Genomic DNA, 25,332 nt, shown 5'->3' with positions numbered 1-25,332 from the left:
TTACTAAGGTCATTGGATTAAACAATCTGATGTTAACAGCTGATGGGTGAGCTGACTAAAAGGAATTTATTTCTCTCTGGTTGTTGGTAGATGTCAACAGTCTCAGATAGCCCTGAGATACAGATCAAAGCTTCTATACTCATGTCTTGAAGTGGCCTGTTTCAAAATTAAAGACTTTTTTAGATCAAAAACATTTTTTGGCCTTTATACCTTCTATCCCACCTCTCTAAAACAGACACACACACAAAGTGTGTGGGGTCTGAATAGACTTCAAAAGTACCTCCACCCAGGAGATGGAATTTTTTTATATACCTAACTGAAGTCCCTTAACCCTGATGAATTAGGATTTTTAGAAATGCTAAGTCTTTTATGAGAAACGGGTGCTAAGTCAATATATCCATGATATAAAGTCTGCTCCATTTTCCCCAAGCATTGATGATGTACTTTACTTTAAACAACAGATATGTCCTTAAAAAGTTGGTACAAACTAATTTTTAAAAATAAAATTATTTTAAATGCAGAAGAGGAGCTGAATGTTTAAAGGAATCCTACGGTGAATCCTTACGTAATGTAAATAAATGCCTCACCCCACAAATGTTTTAAATCCAGATTTGTATACATTATGTTTTAAGTGTATGGCACTATCTTCTGTAGTACAGAATGAGGTCTGTTGACACTGATGATTCGTTGGTACAATTCTTACCTCCCAGAAGAAGACTCTGGTTCAACTTCTAGAGGATGAAAAAAAATCAAATGTGGAGTCTCAATTACTGATTTCAACATAAGTTTCCCTGTGGCTACCTGTCGATTAGTTCATTTAGACAGAGTTTAAGAAAGGGAAAATTGGTGGTTTCATAGAATTGCTTGAACTTTTTGTTTCCTTGTCTATAAACTGGGATAGTTCCTCTATGCACAAGGGGTTATAAAACTATGCTTATCCTTTGACCCAGCAATACCACTACTAGGTTTATATCTCAAAGAGATCAAATAAAAAGGAAAAGGACCTATATGTGCAAAAATATTTACAGCAGCTCTTTTTGTGGTGGCAAAAAAGTGGAAATTGAGGGGATGCCTATTAATTGGGGAAGAGCTGAACAAGTTGTAGTATATAACGGCAATGAAATACTACTGTGCAAGAAATGAAGAATGGTTTCAGAAAAACTTAGGGAGACTTACAGAAACTGATGTAAGTGATGTGAGCACAACCAGGAGAACACTGTATACACAGTAAAAGCAGTATTTTAATGATAATCAACTGTGAAAGACTTAGCTGCTCTGATCAATACAATGATCCATGACAATTTCAAAGGACTCATGATGAAAAATGTTCTCCACCTCTAGAGAAAGAACTGGTGAATTCTGAGTAAAGACTGAAGATTTCTTTTATCACTTTTTCTTTCTTGCAACATGGCTAATATGGAAATATGTTTTGCATAACTTCACGTGTATAACAGACATACTGCCTGTCCCAATGGGTAACAGAGCAGTGAGAGGAAGGGTGAGAATTTGAAACTCAAAAAAAAATATTAAAAAAATAAACATAATTTAAAATAAACAAATGGACATGTATTCTGTCCTAAGGGGCTGTTGTGAAAAATCTAGATCGATCATGCTATGATATAATGTACAAGGATTTGAAAACTGTGAAATATTACATAAATGTTAGGTATCAAATACTTCTAAATTTAGAAGAGGCTCATGGTCTCATGAAATGTTAGAGTTGAGTGGAACCTTAGAGATCACTATTTTATAGAGCAGGAAGCTCTATAGTTCCAAACAGCCCCAAAAGAACTGCAGGTTTGATTTGTTTTTGACCTGAAAAGAGGCAAGACCTTGTATAAAGAAAGAAAACCTTAATATAAAGAAACCCTTAATAGTTTCAGAATTTAGTCTCAAGACTAGCTTTCAATCTAAAGTTAAAATGCAATGTAACTTATTTCACTGTTATGAAGTCTTAACATTTCAGACTTCCAAAAGTAATCTTTGCTTATTACATTTAGAAGAACAGTGGTATGTGTGCTCTTGTTGTTTAGTCATTTTCAGTCATGTCTTGTGAACCCTTTTTTGGGTTTTCTTGGCAAAGATAATGGAGTTGTTTGCCATTTCCTTCTCCAGCTCATTTTACAGATAAAGAAACAAAGGCAAACAGGGCAAAGAGTGACTTGCCTAGGGTCACACAAATTGTCAGGCTGGATTTGAACTCAGGTCTTCTCCTAGCACTCTATCCACTATACAAAGCTGCCCAATAGTGGTGTAGTGGAAAGCAGACTGAGAGTTAGAAAACTTGGCTTGAATAATCAATTCAGTTACTAATTGTGGCTGATCCCAAATTACGCATAAATGGGAACTACTGTTATTAGTTAAGTTATTAAAGTATCTGTTGGTCTGGATGATAAGAATGGTGGTCCTTTTAGCACAGTGTAAAAAAAAAAAATCTTACAAAATGCAGATGTTGTATTACTTCTTAATGATTCCAGCAGTACCTGCTTCAATATGTAAATTACTAACTAGACTATTAACCTGAAATAAAAACAGCAAAATAAATATTTTTAAACAAACAACATCTTCAAAAGATAAAACCTACTTTTATATCTTAGTTATAAAGAACATATTATGCATTAGGGTTTCAACAAAAACATTGCTTATACACACCAAATTTTCCTAATTAATGATATAAGCTTACTGTAAACTACTTTAGCAATTGTAGGGGAAGGTGTCTCTATATAATAATTTGGAACATAGTATTCCTCTTACTCCAACTAAAACAGATTTAGACTTAAGTGAACATTTTAGTAATACTGTAGGGGGAGAAACCTGATTTATATAATCTGATTTAAGAAAAGATTTCCACTAAAAAGGTAGGTATGGAGAAAAGACAAAAACAAGAGAGAGAAGTGTTTTTAAACATACATTTTAAAATGTTATTATCCAATTGCAATTCAACAAATCCAACATTTCCTTTACAAAAATAAGTCAAGGACCTTTGCCCACCAGCCCACATTTCAACCCATCTCTAATCTAGAGCCTTAGAGACTTTACTGAAGTTCTAAGAAGTGACTGTCCTTACTTCAAGTATAAGGTTCTACTCACTGCCTAGCTGCTTCTATTTATTTAAGTCTCTTAATACTTGTAAATATCAGTCAAAGCAATAGTGTGATATATATAGGACACTGTCACTGGAGTGAAGGGAGGTAAGCTCTTGTCTCAGGGATGCCGATTACTTGTGTGACCTTAGACAAGCCCCTTGGCCTCTCTGGCACTTTGATCAACTGTAAAAATGAGATGGGTAAAGTAGGTAATCTCTAAGATCTCTTTCAACATTTTAAGTGTATGGTTCCATAAAATTTAAGTAACAGTCCATAAAATAAGCTTTAGGGCAGGTATATAGCATTAACAAACCAGTTCTAAATTTTAAGAAGTGGACCATGATGGCTTGGTTTGAGTACTTCCAGGAGTAACTGAAGTTTGGTTGCAGTATACTTTGCCTAATTAGTTATGCGACATTTTGACAATTCCAACATTCCACGGAGAGTATTTTCAGAGACCTGTTTTTCTTCAAAGCACTATCTTTCAAGTATCGTCTAAGTTCTTCTCCTTACGAATTTACTTCTTTAGTATTTAAAAAAAAAAGTTCTGCAAAAGATAATGTTCATTTCTGGCTTTTTTGGTTTGTTTTAGGGAGCTTCTGCTTGCCTTTTCAATTTCTCCAAAATCTCTTCTGGTGTTGTGGATGCCAAAATCTTTACCACTTTTTCACGAGATTTACCACCCTGGTTCAAAATAAAATAAAGAATATCAGATATAACATTCAAATAAAAGACTATAATGAACATAGGTGAACAACAATTTTCTCACATATTTGTTTACATTCAAAAATTCAATTCAATAAATATTAATTAAGCCCATGTGAACCTAGTACAAATCCTAGTCACTGGGAAGATAAAAAATTTAGGTAAGACTTATATAAACCCCTTCTCCATAAGGAGCTTACAAACTAATTAGAAGATATGAAACATACACACACAACTACAATTCAAAATGATTTATGATAAATGTTGGAAAGGCACATGTACTATGTGAGATGTGGGATGGAAGGGCAAGAGGGAAGGTCACTACCAATTGAAGAGATCAGAGAAGGCCTTACTAGAGAGAGTGATATAGAGTTAGGCTTCTAAAAAGGTAGGAATACAACAAGTGGAAGGGAAGACATTAAAAACACAGGGAACATGGTGAGTGAAGTAATGGAGGTAGACAAGTTCAGAAATTCAGGAAATGGTGAGTAGTCTAGTTTGGCTGCAGTATACCGTGTTTCCCCGATAATAAGACACTGTCTTATTATTTTTTTGGACAGAAAAACACCAGAGGGCTTATTTTCAGGGGAGGGCTTATTTTAATGAACATTGACAGCAATTTTAATAAACAGGCAAATGTGAACAAAAAAATGTACCTTTATTCAATAAGCAAATCACTGGGGAAGAACAGGATGACGCGCTCACTGCTGCAGCTCTGACTGGATGTAGCTCAGAGCACTGTGTGCGTTTCACGGGGGGCGGGGGGGGGGAACGGTGCATACAGAGGGTACCGTAATGTAGCGTGTAGCGCAGGGGATCACCTTCACTACAGTAGCAATCTCAATAGGGCTTATTTTAGAGGAATCTTACACAGTAATGGGAGGGCTTATTTTCGGGATAGGTCTTATTATCGGGGAAACACGGTAGTATATTTGGAAGGCAATAATGCAACATAAGACTGGAAGGACTCAAATGCCAGGAAAGGGAGCCTGAACTTCATAACAGGTAATGGGGAGTCACTGAAGGGTTTTGAGCAGAAGAGTAACATGACTAGATCTATGAAAAAGCAAGACAAGTCTAGCAGCCATATGAAGTTTAGAGGCTAATGGAATGGGTGAGGTACGCGTAGTAGTTAAGAGTCTTACTTGTGTTGTGCCAGGGGAAGTAGAAAGATTAACATAAAAGATCACAGAAATAAACTTTGTTTACAAAATTGTAAATTGAAATCTTTTGCTTTTATATCACTGTCAATTCTAAATATATCCTTCCCCCTTACCCATCCCTTGTAAAAAATTAAAATGCAGAATAAAAAAATTGGTTCTGCAATTTGTGTGACTTTCGACAAGTAATATCATCTTTGTAGGTCTGTTTCAGCTGTAAAAGGATGAGGTTAGGGTTAAATTAGATTACTGCTAGCTGGCAGTAGATAGAGCATTGGTCCTGGAGGCAGGAGGACCTGAGCTCAAATCTGGCCTCAAACACTTGACACTTAGTAGATGTGTGACCCTGGGCAAGTCACTTTAACCCAATTCTCTCCCTACCCACAAGCCACCCTCAAAAAAACGATATTAGGCTTTTTTTTTTTCCTTTTTGGTCTGAACCTATGACTTCATTACTTTTGGGAATTCTGGTGAGAAAACTCCCTCTACCAATTCAAATCAGCAACTCTTCTGCAATTTATAGTTAAAAAATTACCTGGTAAACAGAGGTTGAATGACTTGCCCAGTCACACAGCCAGTATATGTGAAACTCCAATCTAGGTCATCCTGACTCAAATGCTGCTCCTCATCCACTTTCCCACGCTGCCTCTCCTAACTTTCATGGCAGCTTTTTAAAATTTAATATTTTGTAATCCTAGTCTGACAAGTTTCAAGCATGAAGAAAATGAGTTGACAGAACTCTCTGGATTATCTCAATTTTCTCAGTACAGTAAGAGTCAAAGGCACTACTTTAAAGTGTGTTGCAGTAGGCTAAAGAAGAGAAGTTTTGCATTAATTATGGCAGGGAATTAGGTAGAAAGGCCATAAGGGAAGGCTGCCTAGCATCAATGAAGGCTAGTTAAGGTCATGCACCTAGTTTATATAAGATTAGTTTAATTTTGTGACTTTTCCCAATGATGCTAATGGATTCAGCTGCCTCCTTGACTTTTCAAATTGGATATCCCTTAGGCAAATCACATTCAGTATGTAAAAAAAAAAGAACTCATTATCTTTCTTATTAAGACTTCCCCTTTTCCATATTTGTAGATCCTATATTCGAGTGCATGCTGCCATGACTGGGGGGAGGGGGGAAGAGAAGAAAATTTGAAACTCAAGGGACTGTGGAACTAAATGTTATAAACTAAAAGTAAATAAACAAATCGATTTAATAAAAAAAGAAAGCCTTCCCCTCTTCCAAACTTCTTTATTAATGTGGAGGGCACCACCATCCTAATCCCCCAGGCTCATAGCCTGTGTCATTCTCAACTCCTTCCTCAAACTCACTTCACATAACCAATCCATTTATAAGGCTTGTTGCTTCTACCTTCCTAACACCTCTTATATACACCCCTTTATTTCCACTCTCTAGGTTAAGGATATGATCAGTTTTGTGATTGAAAATTGTCATATTGCTGTCTAAAACATCTGTTAACAATCTACTATCCCACCAATAATGCAATAGAGGTCCTATTTTCTTGAAGCTTCAACAACATTTAATTTAATCATTGTTTTGCTATTTTTGCCATTCAAGTGGGTTTAAGAAATTATCTTAACTTCTCTTTGATTTGAATTATGGAACTTAATTCTCTATTTAGGGAACTTAAGCACCTTTTCATATGGTTACTTATTAATAGGTTATATTCAAAATATAGGTTTGTGAACAGATTGACAAATTTCATCCTTTAGAAGTAATGTAACTCTGGGAGATGGTGAAGTCCAAAGTAAGGCACACAATTAAAGTTAAGAAGGTTAAATTATGTGGGGAGCAGCTAGGTGGTGCAGTGAATAGAGCACCGGCCCTCAAGTCAGGAGGACCTGAGTTCAAATTTGGCCTCAGACACTTGACATACTAGCTGTGTGACCTTGGGCAAGTCACTTAACCCCAATTGCCTTGCACCAGCCCCCCCCCCCAAAAAAGAAATTATGTGGTTAGGATATCAGTGGTGTCATTAACATGGACTCTTAAAGTGCCTGAGAATGCAGGTAGTCCTATGGGGTAGTAGCTATTTTTCTTTCCATTTTACAGATGAGGGAACTGAGATTCCCTGAGATTTGCCCAAGATCACACAGCTAGACATGCCCAAGGCAAGATGTAAATCCAGGTGTTCTTGTTTCAAGTAAGGCACTCTATCCATTCTGGTATATTGTTGGGAAGGAGGGACTTAACCTGAGCTTTAAAAGCTGTATAAAATTTAGAGGTGAAAAGGAGGACAAAATAAACTTCATTCAGAAGAACCAGCTTGAAGAAAGGGTCAGAACTGGCAATAAATACAGGCTATGAGTGAGGTAGAAAGAAGAAAGATTTCACTACAGCAGAGTTTCCAATGTAATCATAGAAACATTTACAATTAGGTCATTCTTCAATGCTGAGAATTTGAAGATAATATTGTATAAGATAGATAAGGTTAAAGTTCAAATATGATAGATCTTGAAACTTCTAATTTAGCATTTGGATCAAACCCACAAATTGTAACATACAATACTTTGTAAAAAATAGGTGCTCAATACATGTTTACTGACTATATCCTGTCATGTACCAACTGCTCATTTTATTCATGTGATTTCTCTTCAGTGGAGACTCTAAGCTCACCATTGTAGGCGAGTAATGTATCTTACACCACTACTACTAGTACTACTACTACTACTACTACTACTACTACATAAAATTTATATAGCACCTACTATGTACCAGGCACTGTGCTAAGTGTTCTATAATTATTATCTCATTTGATCCTCAAAACAACCCTGAGAAGTATGTGAGGAGCAGATGAGGAACCTGAAGCAAACAGAGTTTAAGGTTCAGACCCAGTTCTCTACTGTGTCACCAGCTGCCTCACTTCTCTGTATTTAAAAGAACTTAGCATTGTATTTAGTGACCATTAAAAATGACTGTCACTGTTTTTAATTAAGGAACTGACATGATGGATGAAAGCAATGCCTTAGAAAATTAAAGTCTGCCCAGAGTCAGGAGGATGCGAGTTCAAATCTGGCCTCAGCCACTTACCACTTACTAGCCGTGTGACTTTGGGCAAGTCACTTAACCCCAACTGCCCTCCAAAAAGCAAAAAAAAAAAATTAAAGTCTGGCAGCAATGCACAGAAATGGATTGAAGGGGAGAAGAACTCCAAGACAGGAAGATGTAATAATGATAACAGGATCCTGGACTAGAGGGTCAGCTGGGATGGCAAAGAGACAAATCCAAACGTCATTTTGAAGAAAGAATGATGGACACTAATGACTGGTACACAGGTTTTTTTTAATAGCTGAGTGGGACAAAAGGTTTGGCTCACAAGGTGATTGATGATGTATAACATGAACATTTTTATACACTCTCTCTCTCTCTCTCTCCCTCTCTCTCTCACATACCTTATCTAAGATAACATCACTCTTCCTAAGTTCCAGGACCTTGGAAAGATACCGACATAGTTCTGCATTAGCCTCCCCTTCTGATGGAGGTGCAGCAATAGCTACACTTACGTTCTCAGTTGTCACATCTGTAAAAAAATGATTTGAAATTTTGACCTGAAGGTGCTCATTTTAAAACATGTTAGATAAATCAGACATAATTAAAAAAACAATACAAAATATAAATCTGAGGGTTTTTTAAAAACCATATCTGTGATGTCATTGATATAGAAAATGCCAGGTGAGGCTCCCTATACCTGCTTAGCAACTAATAAATGTTAAGAGAGTTACTTAGGACTTCGAAGTGATTAATCTAGGGTCATAGAGTCAGTTTATGTGAGAGGTGAGACTTGTACCTAGATCTTTCTGACTCTGAGGCTAGCTCTTTATCCACTATCATGCAGACTCTAAGAGATAAATATGCCCCTTAAAGAAAATTTTTTCCCTCAATCCCACAGCTTCATTTTTATGCAGGTGACTCCCAAATCTCTATCATCAATCTTGGTCTCTTCTGAGCTCCAGACCCACACCTCTAATAGGACATCTCAATGTGGATGTGTCCCACTGACACTTCAAGTTTATTATGTCTATAAGTGAACTGCACTCCTACCCCTATCCCCCAAACAAGCTCTTCCTTCTGACTTCATTATTTCTGTCTGTAGAACCACTCTGAAACTGTCAAAACTTTGGTGTTATCTTTGACACTTTGCTTTTTTCCCTTATTTCTCAAATTTAATAAGTTACTAAATCCTGTTGATTCCACCTCCACAACATCACTATCCAAAATTGCAACTACCTTTTAACCCAGTCTGTCATTAGGTATCTCAGTGCCACCCACCTAGACAATTTCAATTGCCTCCTAAAGAACTTCCTGTCTCTAGCTTCTCTTTCCTTACTCTGATCTGTCCATCCCACTTGTACCAGAATAATCTTGAGACTTAAATCCCATCTTGTACTTGCTCAAAAATTTTGCCACCAGACTAAAACACTTTGGCCTAGCATTCAAGGTCTAGCACTAGCCTATTTTTCCAACCTTATCTCATATTACTTAGCTCCACACACTACACACCAGCAAAGCAGAACATGTATTGTGTTTGCGCTCAGGCTATTGCCTATGCCTACAATGCTCACCCTCCCTTTCTTCATGCTCTAAATTCCTACCTGGTCTTTAAAACCTAAGTGAAGTACCACTTCTTTTGCTAAGGCTTTCCATATCCCTCGGTAGGTAACAACTGCCTCCCTTGGACCTCTCATTCCAGTGTTTTACAATTCTAAAAAAGCAATTATCACATAATATTACAGATTATATCTATCTGTATATGCTATTCTACTAGAATGGAAGCTCCAAGAGTGCAGAGACAATTCAGGTTTTACATTTTTTCCCCAACTGCCTAGCAGGGCTCTACAACCTCACTGGATCTGATTTCCTAATCTATAAATTTAGACGACTAAAATCATTCATTCACTCACACACCAACAAGCAAGTGGATATGAGGTAAAAGGCACTGAGTAAGTATCATTTCTAGCTCTAAAATTCAATTCTATGACTCAGAATCTATGGGACCAAAATGAACTGGATAAAAATTTGAACTTAGTCTGTAGAAGCTGTTCACACTGCCTCACTTCCATCCCCCAAACCAATGCTGCCTCATAGAGAACAATCTGTCAGTATTGTCTCAATGTTATTTAGAATCATAAGATTTGGAAATGGAAAATTCTTCTAATCTAATAACATTACTTTACAGATGAGGAAATTTAGGCCCAGAGAGCTGAAGTGTCCTACCTATAATCAAATAGGTAATAAATGATGGAACTGAGATTCAAACTCAGGTCTTTTAACTTTAACTCCATAGCTCTTTCCAGCTGCCTCATGAAGCAGTTAATCTATCCCAGACCCTCCCTCAGGAACTTGTTTAGGTAACTTGTGTAAGCCTGGACGAGGCAGAGATTCACAGAATTTCAGAGTTGGAAGGGACCTCAATGGCTATTATAATAAACACATATCTGAAAGAAAAAAAAAACTTTCCCTTCATGATAGAGCCGCGAGTGTGACAGACACTGCTGCAGTCACAAGATGTTGGAGGGGGTGCACGTGACCTCTGAAGGGCAGGAGCTTGGAGATGTGGAGGCCGACTCTGCCAGGCCGAAAGGGCCGACATGGCATTGAGCGCAGGGCCGTGGGGGCCTGGTTTGGGAAAGGCCGATGTGGCATTGAGCGTGCCTTATCAACACGGACTCCTCTTAACACATACTCCTTTGCCCTGCACTCGGAAGTGTGCATGATTGGCTACCACATGACATGTGACAGAAAGAAGAAAGATAAGGATATTAGGGAAAAGACAAGGGGAGGCTCCGGCTCTCTCTCTCTGTCCCGCGGTTCCGTTCTGCTTTGTTCTGTTCTGTTTCTGCTTGATGGCCACACTGTTAAGATGTAACTGAATAGAGGTGGCCAGGTAGCTCAGTGAGCAAGAGCACCGGCTCCAGTGTCGGGATGACCTGGATCAAATCTGGGCTCAGATACTCAGCACCACACCCAGAAATAACTGGCCGTGTAACCTTGAGCAAGTTACTTAACCCCAATTGCTTTAAAAAAAAAAAAAGATGTAACTGAATAAAGAGAAGCCTCACTTGGCAACCGCCGTGTCCTTGGATGTTCTGTGGGGGTAAGTTCTTCCTGGAGACAAGAAGCCGGAGACATGCGAAGACCGGGAATAAGGTAAGACATGGCCGGAGCTGGGAAGGAGATCCCAGCAGCTGGCCCCTGAACAGGGACCTGTATAAAGGGACTGTGTTCAGAAGACCCCACAGCCTTACTTAAGACAAGAAGCCTTAAGTAGGAAGCCAGAGGGAATAAAAACAACATGGGTCAGGCTTTGCACCTCCAGTTGTTAAACCCACGGACAAGGAAGTTTATGCAAGGCAGATTTATAACCTAGTGAAGAACAAAGGGATAAAAGTGAAACAAAAGGATTGCCAAAGATTTGTAGAAATTATCTGGAGAACATCCCCTTGGGTGGAATATACTACCCTAGATATACAAAGATGGGTTGTAATTGGGAACCAGCTAGCATCCTATGATAAAGACAATCCAGGGCAGATTAGGGACTTAGATTTCATGATATACAGTCTAGTAAAAGCGTCTGTTTATGGACCCATCCCCCCGATCAACGTACCCCAAGCATCTCAGACAGGGAAGTCCCTCCTAGGAGAAAGTACTAGTTCTAGTGAAGAAGAGGCAGAAGATTTGGTACGTGATAGTACCACTGAGAAGAGGGCTAAAAAAGAGGGGCCGAAGGGAGTGCCAGAAATTTATCCTCCACTAGATACCTTCTCACAGAACAAAATGGAGGAGAAAGGAGAGACAAAACAGGTCGAGCAGACAAAACAGGATGAGAAAGCACAGGCCCCTGATAAGGAAGTGAGCAAACTTCAAAAACAAGTGGAGGCACTCACAACAGCTTTAGAGAACTTACAATGTGAGCTGCTTCCTCCCCCAGTGCCCAGTCCTCCCCCTCCGCCTCCTCCTCAGTTCCTGTCCTTTCCTGGAGGGGACTGTGCAATACTGACACCTAGCGGGAGTACTAGGCCTAACCTAGTGACTGCTTCTTTGGAAGAGGCTGTTTTAGCTGGGGAGGACTTGACTGAATGGGACCTGGTCCTAAGGCCTGTTAATTTGAATGATCCTGGTCGGGAATACACTCCCGTACCTTTTAAGTTGTTAAAAGACCTGAAGCAGGCATGTACTGATTACGGACCGAATTCACCCTTTGTGATTCAGACTTTGACTAATTGGGTCACTCGCATCGCGTGTACCCCTGGAGATTGGGAGACTTTAGCTACTGCATGCCTTACCCCCGTCAGGCTTTGATATGGAAAGCTGAGTGGCACAAGGAATGTAGTCCTTAATTCGGCGTAATGCTGTGCCAGATCCAGAGGAAGTGCCACGCAAATGGGAATTACAAAGAGAGAATGTTGGAGTTACTGGGGTAGGGGGACCGCAGATTGCTGAAAAGTCAAAACAGTTTTTACGGTGGGCAGTAGAGGATAAAGAAGGAATCTTTCGACCATTAGTTATAACAGGGCTGTCCTCTTTCCTCTGGGGACGGGACATTATGGAAGGGATGGGAATTTACCTGCAATCAAACTAGTGGGGGTCACCACTATGTTAGCACTACCCAAATTGAAATGGCTCCCACATAAATATTCCTGGGTGGAGCAGTGGCCCCTATCAATAGAAAAGCTAACAGCCTTACACCATATAGTGGAGGAACAATTACAGGCTGAACATATAGAACCTTCATTCAGCCCATATAACTCCCCTGTGTTTGTTATAAAGAAAGGAGTGGGCAGTAGAGAATGCTCACTGATTTAAGAAAGATAAATGACCTCTTACAACCTATGGGAGCACTTCAACCCGGATTACCTTTACCTAATATGGTTCCAGAAGGATAAAGAGTAATGATTATAGACATAAAAGATTGTTTTTATTCTATTCCTCTACATCAAGATGATAGAGAAAAATTTGCCTTTACTGTTCCTTCAATTAATTTGCAGTCACCTGCTAGGAGGTATCAGTGGAAGGTATTACCACAAGGCATGACAAATAGTCCTACCTTATGTCAATGGTTTGTAGATCAGATTCTACAACCTATAAGGTTGGGAAATCCAGAAGTTGTCATTATATATTACATGGATGATATATTATTGGCTACAGAAAAACAGGAAAAGCTACAAACAGTTTTAAAGGAAGTATTACAAGCCTTGTCTGAACAAGGGCTAATAGTAGCCCCAGAAAAAATACAGTCAGAGCCTCCTTTTAAATATTTGGGATATGTTTTAACTGATGTTGTAGTGAGGAAAGAGGCCCCAGAAATACAGCCCCAAAAATATAAGACCCTCAATGATTTCCAACGCTTAGTGGGGAGCATACAGTGGGTTAGGACCACTGTGCCAATTCCTCCATCCATGATGGCACCTTTATATGATTTGTTAAAAAGAGATTCCGACCTGAGGTCCCCTAGGAGTTGGACTCCTGAGGCTTTAACAGCTTTGTCACAGATCCAGAAAGCTTTTGGGGCCTCCAGTTAGATTGAGGGCAGGGGAAGAAGTGTATGTTACTTGCCTACAAGATGAGCCCCTGTTTGGAGCGATCTTTCAGAGTCATGGAATTATTGAATGGATATATCCTAAACATAGTGGAAAAAGCTTTGGTTCCTAAATTAGAACTTATAAAGGAATTTGTCACAGGGGTGTAAGGGTTATGGGATTTAAAGATCTTCCATGCCCCACTGGACTTGCTGACGTAGCAGGAAGGGGCGGAGCAAGAGGAAGTGGAAACCAAGCTAGAGTTCCTGCGGTGGCTAGCAGTGGTGGCGGCGGCGGCGGCAGCAGCAGCAGAGGCCGCAGTAGCGCGAAGCCCTTTTTGAGTCAGCCAGAATTTCTGCTAAGGACTCCTGCTGAGGACTGCCAGGGGCCGGAGCTGCTGGGAGCACGCTTCCTGGACGCTGGGTGGTTGCTGTGAGTAGGGAGAGGAGGACCTTTGCCTGAGGTAGCCTGTTCTGTTTTAAAGGCTTGAGAATGTGGGTGCTTTCTACTTTATCTACCTGTGCCAATTTCATAACTACTCTGATGGCTTTCACTTTCTGGTTTTGGGACTCAGTATTTTGGTATTTTAATAAATTTTCTAGCTTATTCCCCCATATGGCAAGCCTGATGTATTTTGTGATGGATAATTATATCAGCATATTTGTAATTTCCATAGGCACTGTGAATATGGCATAGCTGATACAGGGAGCAATACAAAGAGTTATCATGGTCCCTGGACACCCACCAAAAATATGGATCAAAGGCTTAGTAGAGTCTATACAGGCAGGGAAAGCTGATGATGTTTTGGATTTATTGCCATACTGTCTTCAAAGTTCTCCAAAGTTACCTATTTTAGCCCAGGTGTTTCAGCAGTTTGAAGTAACAATGCCACATTGTATTATTAGCAAGATTCCAGTGGATGGCCCTAATGTCTTTACAGATGCCACTAAGCAAGGGAAGGCCAGCATTTATTGTCCCCAATTAAGAATACAGTTAGTGTTGGATACACCCTTTAATTCCACTCAAAAAAATGAACTATGGGCTAATATAAAAGTTATAGAGAAATTTCATCCCCCTTTTAATGTAGTAACAGATAGTCTATATGCCTGTAATGCTATCAAAATGCTACCCGATATTTTTATTAATCAGACAGCATCTAAGATCAGGAAACTGCTCCTGTTGGTGAAAGAACACCTATTTCAGCTGAAGGTGCCTATATACATCATGCATATCCGTTCATATACGGCTGGAGAAGGACCAATATTTGAAGGGAACAAAGTGGCAGATGCTTTACTAGGATCAATATGGACAGGGACTCTTTCTCCCGAGGAAAGAGCTATAGCAGGACATAATAGATTCCATCTGTCTGCACGATCATTAAGACACCTTTATGGTATATCCCGCCACCAAGCTGCTGATATTGTGAAACGCTGTTTAGCTTGCATAAACATTTAGACCACCTCCCTCTCACTCCTCTTTTAATCCTAAAGGAGAAAGACCTAATGAAATCTGGCAAATGGATATTACTCATTGGAAGCAGCAATTAATACATGTAACTGTTGATACACATTCCGGATTCCTTATGGCTTCCATACAACCCGGAGAAGCAGTTAGGCATGTAATTGCACATATGTTTTATTGCTTTAGTGTGGCAGGAGTCCCACATACTTTGAAAACAGACAATGGTCCCTCCTATACAGCCAAAAGTTTTGCTAAATTTTGTGATGAATTTCAAATTCGCCACGTTTGTGGTATTCCATATAGGGCAGGCTATAGTTGAGAGGGCAAATATAATGCTGAAAATAATCCTTCTTAAACAAGAAAAGGGAGAGAAGGATGATGTTGGGGAGAAAAGTGACACAAACAGCATTACATATGGTAGTGTATACAGAAGGATGATGTTGGGGTGAAACCTCGGAGAAAAGTGACACAAACAGCATTACATATGGCAGTGTATACCTATAATTATCTAAAATTGGGGAATGATGACCTAACCCCTGCCTTAAAATTTTGGCATCTTATGCCCAAACAAGGTACACTGAGAGCAGGGCTGCACATAAAAGAAGACAAAGAAAAGGGGAACCAAGTGGTTGTAGCAGCAAGCACCCCAGGGTCCACAGGGTGGCTGCCACCACAGGTTCTTAGATCTGCTTTGTTAAAGGAAAGCAACTCAAAATGGGTTAACAAGCTTACTTTAATCAGTCAGACATATATCGTTTACCTTGTTCAGGGGAAAAAGGTCAGCACCCTGAACTTCAAAGTATACAGGCAGAATTATCAAGACAGAAACAGATCAAGTAGACAGCTTTCCAAACTGTCCAGCCATTACATCCATACCCAATCAACATCTGGGTTTTTCAAAGCCAGGGGGCTCTGGACAACGGCTTCCCAGAATCCAGATCAAATCACAGAAGACTTCTCAAAGTGAACCCCAAAACAAAGCTACACATCAGGGCTTATATAGCCTTCTCCTGGCTCAGAGAATGTAACAACCTTCTGGACCCACTGGCCAATCAAGAAGTATCTACTGAAAAACAAGCCTCCCACCCCAGGCTCCAGGTGCACTTTAGCCTAGGGGCAGGGAAGATCTTTAAAATTTACATTCCCGTTACAGTGATGTGGAAAGATATGAAAGGCCAATGGCATGGCCTGATGTGGGTTCTAACGTGGGGACCAGGATATGCTTATGTCATTCCAGATGGAGAACCTGAGACAGGAGGATCTTGGGTGCCAGCAAGAACAATCCACAGGTACCAATCCCCAGGACAAGGTGTGCCAGAAACGGAAACACAAGAAACGCCAGAAAAGGAAGAGTGGACCAAGAGCCAGAAAGCCGAGATGGTGGAAATGGAGAAATCAACAAGGTAATTGTGGAGTCAGCTTGACGGCCATGCAGGCGATGGTTCTCTGTGCAGTATTGCATGTGACAACAGTGAATGCGTAAAGAAACTGGACGCAGTTAATGCCCCCAGAGGACCAGGCCGCTGACATGCAGGGACAATGGACCTGGGCTCTCATAAAACACCCACCCACAGTACACCTTGTGGGGTGAGGAGAGCTGACTCCCACATTTGAACTGAGGGGGAACATATCTCGCTTAGTAGGGTCCATGGTCCCTAAAACAAAACGAAACACCATAACGATTTCCAACCTCAACTTCACATTTTTAACACCTTCTTACCCCATTTGTTTTGCGGAAAAAAGTGTTCCAGGATGTATTGAACTCAAACTACATAACGTGTCCACAGGAAGATGACGGGCTCGAGACTCTACTCACCCGTCCAGCCTGAATATTACTATGTTGGCAATTCCACATGAACAGCAAGGGTCTCCTACTGGTAACCTATCTACTGACCTCTCTGGTTGCAAAGTTGGGGAAATGGACACATGGTCACACACAGTGGCCTGCAGTACAGGACATCCGATCCGGGGGCAGGTGGGAAACATCACAGACATAGAGTTAATCTTTTGGGACAGTCCAGGAAACAAGGTGTGGCAGCAATTGGCAGCACCTGTCCCTTGCATCAAAGCAAGGAGATGTCATCACGAACTCTGGAAAGTCTGGGCCGCCATGAACAAAACTCAGGAATGGGTGACGGTCTGCCAATGCACCACCTCAGACACAAATTGCACTGACAATACATATGAAGTGTGGTATCGTATCTTTGCAGATGGGATGAACTATACTCATTCTCACAATGCGACTTGTGATATGTTTTTATATAACTTCTTGGGGGAGGTTTGGGCCCCGCAAGGTTATGCCTTTTTAGATTGTTCCAGCATCGAGACTACTAAACTTCAAAGCATTCCACCTCAGTATAAGGTGGAAGCGCGTGAATGTGACTTGAAACAATTGATAAATCAGTACAGCCCAAAGAGAGGTGCACTAATGTTAAGCAACCCAGGTATGTCATTATACTGGCAAAGGCCATGATGCCCTGGGCAGCATCCTCAGAAGCGGCTTGGAAGACTTTGACAGATATGATAAGGAGGGAAAAGTGAGAGGCATTGGACCTTGTGTTTGATGTTGTAAATTTAGCTATTTCCACCTTTCAAGAATTTCAGATACAGCAGCTATATGACCAAGTGGGATATATAGCTTCACAATTGAAAACCTTTATGGACAAAGAAACAAAAGCATGGGATTTGCAAGCTAGAATAGATAAAGGTATTCAAGGGAAAATATCAGCCTTGAAGGAAGCTGTTCTTGCAGGGGGTAATGAAATGGCACTAGAGGAGGTTATGCAAGAAATACCCTGCCATTGGAAATATAAACCCACAATATGTGTTACTCCTCTACCTTTAAACCTTACTGGGTCTAAATTTCCTGCATTATGGGAAAGAATAGAGAAACATTTACAGGGCGCCTTTCTGGCAGCCAATGTATCTGAAGAAATAGAACAACTGACATTCTTAGCCAGGGAAATTCAACAAGTGGCTAATAATTTTACCATACCATCAGGTGGGCCCCAAGATTTAGTAGATTGGATACGTGGTCATTTCACCACTTCATGGCTTACGGGGCTGGGAGCCTCCTTGGTGCAAACGTTACTTATAGTTATCATTGGTTGTATTGCACTTTGCTGTGCTTTTTCTATTATACATGCAAGCTTGCGACATGTTGCTATGGCTATTCCCCTTGGTGGTCACCCGCAAAACAAGAAAAGGAAGATGATAGAGCCGCGAGTGTGAGAGACACTGCAGCAGTCACAAGATGTTGGAGGGGGTGCACGTGACCTCTGAGGGGCAGGAGCTTGGAGATGTGGAGGCCGACTCTGCCAGGCCGAAAGGGCCGACATGGCATTGAACGTGCCTTATCAACACGGACTCCTCTTAACACATACTCCTTTGCCCTGCACTCAGGAGTGTGCACGATTGGCTCCCACATGACATGTGACAGAAAGAAGAAAGATAAGGATATTAGGGAAAAGGCAAGGGGAGGCTCCAGCTCTCTCTCTCTGTCCCGTGGTTCCGTTCTGCTTTGTTCTGTTCTGTTCCTGCTTGATGGCCACACTGTTAAGATGTAACTGAATAAAGAGCAGCCTTGCTTGGCAACCTCCGTGTCCTTGGGTGTTCTGTGGGGGTAAGTTCTTCTTGGAGACAAGAAGCCGGAGACATCCGAAGACCGGAAATAAGGTAAGACACGGCTGGGGCTGGGAAGGAGATCCCAGCACCTTCAACGTAAACAAGTGGCCATCCAATTTAACGTAAGTATCTGTAACATGGGGAAATCTACTTCCTTTTAGCCACCCCTTCCACTATGAGAAAGCTCTATTTGTCAAGTTTATATATTATCCCTCTGTAATTTTCACCCACTGCTTCTAGTTCTGCTTCTGAAGCTAATCAGAATAAGCCTAATCTCTCTTAAACCAAATCAAACTTCACTATCCTGGTGGACTTTTCCTGAAGATTCTCTAGTTTATAAATGCCCTTCCCAACATGTGGCTCCAGAATTGAAACAGAATGTCAAATATGGTCTGACAAGAGCAGAGTACAGCAAGGCTATCCCCTTCCTATATTCCTAGACACCATAACCCTTGGAATGTAGATTTTATTAAATTTCTTAGTTGCCACAGCAAACTGTTAACTCATATTGAATTTGCATTCTACTAAAACCTTAAGATCTTTTTCAACCTGCTACCTAGTTACAATTCTTCCACCTTGCACTCAGGTTTAGTAAATCCAATTTACAACTGTAAAATTTATGCTAGTTCTGGGCTTTGCCACTTGTTGCTGGACAATTAAAATAATAGATGGCACTTATATAGCATTTTAAGGTTTACAAAGTGCTTTGTGAATATTACCTCATTTGATCTTCACAACAACCCTGAATGAAGTCCCGTGTTATGAGGTTAAGAGTATGGGAAGAAAAGTCTGAAACTGAGCTCCTTGAGAAATGAGGAGAGGTCACAAGGTAACAACTGTTTTGATTTGAATGATAAATATTGAACTTCAAAGGAGACACTGTTGAGTGATGTCTACAAAAAGAGTCTGGAAATGGCAGTGGGGAGCAAATTCTGAGCATATTCTGACTTCTCTTCCAGGACTGATGTAATGTGGTCAGTGAAGGGGCAGTATAAGAGAAAACTCCAGCCACTGATAGAGAGGATAGCCAAGGTTGTAGTGCCATCTGGAGGATACCAGCTCTGTGTGTGTAAGGAGATAAGGAGTATGAGAGGAAAAAGTCTAGAATGAAGGGAAATTCCTGTTACTAAACAGGAATTATAGTGGGCCTAGTGGAAAAGGGAGGCAGAGTTAGGAGACTTAAGAGGGGTGGGGCTGAAGAGAATAGAGAAGAGTAGGTGAAGGGTTGGGAGTATTTTACTTGGTGATTCAGTAACAGGGAAAAGGAAGAGTAGGAAGTGATGAGATTTTACCACGTACCAGTAGCAGAGGTAAAAATCTAGGCTTCTCAATTCCTGATTCAGAGCTATTTCCACTATACCATGACACTTTTTTTTTCCATATAATTTCCCTAACACCTTAAATACTTCCATTCCTGGAAGTGAACAAGTTAAAGTTAACCAAAAGCTAAAACCTAAGTTCTAGATATGACAACAATAATTTCTGGCATCCGTATACCAATTTATAGTTTACAATAAGTTTCCTATACAAATTTTCATTTGATACCTGTCTTATTTATCTCACAAGACTATATTATTTTCTCCATCTTAGAAATGAGGAAACTGAGACTGAGAAAATTTAAATATCATGATTTGAACACAGTTAGTACTGGTTAGAAGGATTTGAATCCAAGTCCCTCGATTCTAATTCTACTGCTCTTTCTACTATCCCATACTGAATCTCTCATAAGATCCGTGGTATTGAAAGTAATATTTAAAAAGAAGCCAGATAATGATCTCTTAGAAAAATTGCTATATTTGTAATATACTGTATTTAATCAAACTGTGTATATGAATGCAATGTAATATTGCTATGCTGTAAGAAATGAAGTACAAGATGAATACAAAAAAGCATGGAAAGATTTACATGACCTGATGCAGAATGAATGTAATAAAATTATGAAGCTCAAGTATGACTCTAATGAAGCAATATTAATAATAAAATAAAATAAAAAAAAATAAAATAAAATAAAATTGGGGACAGCCCCAATTTACCTCTTCAGGAAGGTGGGAGGTCCATAGGAATTGCACGTTTTCAGACTTTTTTAATGTATTGATAGACTGTGCTCATTTTTTTCCCTTTAAAAAATACTATTAATTATATAGGATGCCTATGTGTGAATGGGAAAGAGAAGGCTAGTGGAGGATATCCAGAAGGATAGAAGATTCAAGAAACAGAAGACACCAATAAAAACTTATTTTAAAAAATGTAACGTATTAGGGGCAGCCAGGTGGCTCAGTGAATAAGAGAACCGGCTCCAGTGTCGGGATGACCTGGATCGAATCCCGGGCTCAGAAACTCAGCACCACACCTAGAAATAACTGGTCGTGTAACCTTGAGCAAGTTACTTAACCCCAATTGCTTAAAAAAAAAAAAAGAACTAAGATTTTGGGGTGGCTAGGTGGCGGAGTGAATAGAGCACCGGCCCTGGAGTCAGGAGGACCTGAGTTCAAATCCGGCCTCAGACACTTAACACAAAACCTAGCCATGTGACCTTGGGCAAGTCACTTAACCCCAATTGCTCTCCAAAAAGCAAAAAAAAAAATAAAATGTAACGTATTAATTTTCAAAACAATGATAATAGATAGAAGGTTGGCAGCTTATTGTCAATTCCAGAATTTAGAAATGGAGAAAACAGGTTCTAGCTTTCAAATCCTAAGATCCTAGAACCTCTTAATTTCATGATCAATCCTGTGTTATAGAAGTAGGAAACAAACGCATTGGCAAAACAAGTTCATAACTACACAAGTTAGGGCAAATAATGCACGCAGAGCCACAAAACCATGACATACTACTCAGTAGGCAGTATGTAAATTCAACTACTTGGTTCAAATATACCTGTTATGGCATTTTGTTTGGAGCCAGGTTTGGCATGAACAGCTATTGTGATGGAACCATTCTGATCAACTGCCACAGGTCCAGTGGGAGGAAGTGGTTTCACTGGCTCCTTATTCTGGCCTTTCCCCTAAAAGAATAAAAACATCACCTTAAATTTATATAGTGTTTTATGGTTACAAAGTGCTTTCACACATAACTTTATCTGATTCTTAGACAACTACAAACATGTGGAATTTATACAGAAGACTTCTTGTTTGTACATAGTTATTTGCATGTGGTATCCCCAATTACACTGCGCTCCTAAACAGCAAGAACTGCTTCAGTCTTTCTTTGTATCCTAAGCACAGTGCCTAGCATAATAAATACTTGTTGACTTGACTTCTCATACTTCACTCTTATGACAATTATTATACATTGGGATACTTTATCCCCCCAATATACTCAGCATATTGGGCAATGTTGTACACTAAAGAGAACACTGTCAAGTGTTCTAACAAGTGACAACCTCCTTAGACCTCAGTTTTTTCATTCGACCTCCTTATTTTACATATAAGACGACTTGTAAAAGTCCTTTCCAGTTCTAAATCTGTGAGTTTTCTGCCTCATGAACGGTCCCCACCTCACTGCTTTTGTTCAGTTTCCTCCCTCTCTCTGAAAGGTCTTCTCTTCTAACCCAATGCATCAAATCCCATCTATCCTTACTTTAAGGCCCAGCTCAAATGACACCTCTGCTGAAGTCTTCCTACTCACCTTCCACCCTGCATGCAAAGCTGGAATAATTTCTTCTTTCTCTGAACACCTCCACCAACCTCTGTTAATTTCCTATGAAATTTTTAACTTGCAGCAGTCTGCCTTGCATTATAGTTATTTGTATCTGTCTTATTTTCCATATTATATTTTAAGCTATGTGAGAATAAGAAACATGTAGTTGTAGTCACCAAAAAGCACTCTTGGTGTTCATTTAATGTTTATAAGTTAATTCAACAAACATTAAGTGCCTATTATATTCAAAGCACTGTGTTAGATACTGATACACAGATGAAAAAGTTTGCTCTCATGGAGCTTACAACCCAATAGGAAGTATAAGACACATACACATCAACATGCTACAAAGCAGAATGTGAAACTTAAAGAATAGGTTCAAAGCACTCTAAGAAATATGAGGGAAGTTGATCAATTTGACTTAGGGACATAAGGACAAGGTGGAGGTGGCACCTAATTTAGGCTTTGAAGGAAGACTACAAAAAAGAAGTAGAATGACTCCATACATCAAGGCAGGAAAGATTAAAATGAGATTGGGAAACAATGTCCAGTTTGGTTAATGGTTCAGTTTAATTAAAACTTCAAATCTGGGGAGGGGAGTAAAACGTTGAAGGTTATTCTCTATGTGACCATGAGCAAGAGTTCTCTTGCATGAAGTTTCCTTAATTCTAAGAGGAAAAACTACACTTTTCACATGGTCATTCTGAGGAGTCTTTTGTAATCCTTGAAGTGCTCCATCAATATGAGTAGACTATTATAATTAGGGACAGAAAGGTAGAAAAGGACTTCAACAAAGAGAAATAGAAGAGATTGAAGTCAGACTGTAAGAGGTCCTGAATGCTAAAGTAAGTATTATGTAATTATGCTATGGGCAATGGGGAAATGCTAAAAGATTTCTGAGCAGGGGAGTGATGTGCTCATACTTGTGCTTTAAATTTTTATTGTGGCAGCTGTGTGAAGGACAAACCAGTTAGGAGACTACCCTACAGTGCAGGCAAGTGGTGTTTAAACATTAGGGTGAATAGAAAGGTAAGCATCGATATTAGAGGTATTTTTGAAGCAAAATCCGCAGCACTTGGCAACTAGTTGGACTTGAAGGGAAAAAAAGAGTAAAAAATAACTAAACTTTTGAGCATGGATAACTGGAAGGTGGCCACCATCAAGAAATGCTGGGGGTTTTGGTGAAGATTGTTTCCACAGGTTTGATATTAGCTATTGGCAAGGTATTCAGTTAGAGAACAAGCAAGTAACTGGAAAAAAATGGGACCAGAGCCCTGGGGAGAGTTTGGGGCTAGAGACATATTTTGGAAGTCATTTTCACGGAAGTGATTGAAGGCAGGGAGTGGATTCATTCATAATATAATAAAAGGTTCAAAATAACATGCAGAGTGCTGGACTTGCAGGAACCGAATCCACAATTGAATCCTGGCTCTGAAACTAACTGCAGCCTTCGGCAGGTCATTTAACCTTAGGATAAGATCACAGATTTAGATGTGGAAGGGTTGTTAGGGGCCATTAAGCCAACGTCCTCATTTTGTATAAGCCCAGACTGAGGCCCAGGCAGATTGAGGGACAGGCCCAAGGTCTCCTGGAGGCTGTCCACTTACTTAAACCCATCATCACCCCGCCCACTGTACCCCCACTACTTCTTAGGGACTTCTTTGTCCTTTTGAGGCACTGTCACTGGACCGCTGTGAGCAAAGTTGTTGGAAACAAGGTGAGCCAATGTGATAAGGGTACTTCGTGCTAAGCAGACGAAATACCTGAATGACACAGAGGTCGAGTGGTTTAAAACCTAAGGCACGTTCACCAAAAATATGCTAGTATTAGGTGGAACATCACAAGGGCTAAGCACAGCCTAAGAAATGGGCCCTGCCCTGACCCCGCGTCTCTTCCGCCTCTTCCACCTCTCCAGGCCTCAGTTTCCTCATACGGAAAACGAGAGGGAGGACCCAATAAAGTTACCACGACGGTCCCGCCCTGGGCAAGCGGAGCCTCAGTAAAGCCCCGGAACCCGTCGGGTAAGCGTAAAGGCCAGAGCACGAAAAGGAGTCGTGGGATCCGAATCCCACGAGGTTCGGCCTCACACAACGTCGCCGGGCCACAGGCCTCAGTGTCCCCGTCGGTAATATTAAAGGACCGGCCTCGAGGGCGCCTCGGGGCCCCCACAAAATCTTCCTCATATCCGGCTTCCCCGCAAGGCCCCGTCGCGGATATTCGAGGTTCACGGCACAAGCCCTGCCAGGGGCCACTGACCTTCTTGGGCATCCCTGCGCCAGAAGCGAGCCTGGCCGCCGGTGCCTTGGCGCCGACCCAGACCCCGTCAGCCCAGCGGTTGAAACAACGCATGAGTCGCTGTGTCTTCTCCCGGAATAAAAGAACCGCTGGTGGGAGAGGCGGCCCTCGCGCCTGCGCCCGGACGCACGTCGGGGGCGGAGCCAGAGCGCGCAGCTTCCGGGAGAAGGCTCCGCCCCTGACCGAGGTCATCGCGTCAGGCGCACCAACGCCCTGGGAAGGTGTGGCCCCGGCCCCTCCAGGACCCCGGTCTTCGAAAGGTGTGGGGATTATTTTCATTGGCCGCACCTCAAACTCCCCTCACCCCACCCAAGTCTGGAATTGTGTTTCGTCATCCCCAGCAGACACCAGCTCTGTTAATAGGCCTTTTCCCCTCCGCAGGGTCAGTCAGCAATGTCTGGCGCGTACCAGGCGCCGGATCTTTGTTAACTGGCCTACAAGCCGGACAGTGGGAGTGCAGGTCTAACACGGGCTGGAGAAGTGGGCCCGGGCAGAGGCTTGGGGAATACTAACGCTTAATGGCTGGGAGATAGATGATCCAGCAAAAAAAAAAAAAAAAAAGCCTAAGAACCGGCCAGGACAGGAGAAAGAACAGTGTCACTGAAACCAAAGGAGAAAGACGCCAGCAGGGGAGGAGTAATGGTACAGAAAAGCAGGTGAGAATAGAGAAAATACCATCAAATTTAGCGGCTTAACAGCTTTCATAATCTTGAAATAAAATTCAGCAGAGAAGATGACAAGATCAGGTGAAAGTTTTTGGTGGTCGTGGTTTGTTTTTAAGGATAGGGTAGCGCATGTTTGTAAGGCAGAGGAAGGAGCCAGTTGGTAGAAAC

General features: G+C 40.9%; 1 protein-coding gene across 1 annotated transcript; it reads right to left on the bottom strand.

Annotated features, from left to right (window-relative positions):
* Positions 1–2,895: 2,895 nt before the first annotated feature.
* Positions 2,896–24,997, bottom strand: CUNH15orf40 (chromosome unknown C15orf40 homolog). The gene is made up of 4 exons (XM_069098716.1): positions 24,461–24,997; positions 21,443–21,569; positions 8,357–8,484; positions 2,896–3,770 (listed from the first exon to the last, which is right to left on the bottom strand). Exons 1-4 carry the CDS (start codon positions 24,776–24,778, stop codon positions 3,675–3,677), a joined length of 669 nt encoding a protein of 222 aa, XP_068954817.1. The 5' UTR covers positions 24,779–24,997; the 3' UTR covers positions 2,896–3,674.
* Positions 24,998–25,332: the final 335 nt, after the last annotated feature.

Source organism: Petaurus breviceps, unplaced genomic scaffold (genome assembly GCF_028583685.1).
Source record: "Petaurus breviceps papuanus isolate PSGF00001 unplaced genomic scaffold, PetGlider_PUasm1.0 37, whole genome shotgun sequence".
In the NCBI taxonomy this organism is placed as follows: Eukaryota; Metazoa; Chordata; class Mammalia; order Diprotodontia; family Petauridae; genus Petaurus; species Petaurus breviceps.
This window is presented reverse-complemented; position numbering and strand designations above follow the sequence as displayed.

Bases quoted from the DNA above. Each gene is read 5' to 3' on its own strand.
- CUNH15orf40 (XM_069098716.1), bottom strand. From the start codon at position 24,778: ATGAAAATAATCCCCACACCTTTCGAAGACCGGGGTCCTGGAGGGGCC. The intron at 8,485-21,442 runs GTATATTTGAAC...ATTTTTTTACAG, and splicing joins CAAACAAAATGCCATAACAG to ATGTGACAACTGAGAACGTA. The intron at 3,771-8,356 runs GTATGTGAGAGA...ATTTTGAACCAG, and splicing joins GTGATGTTATCTTAGATAAG to GGTGGTAAATCTCGTGAAAA.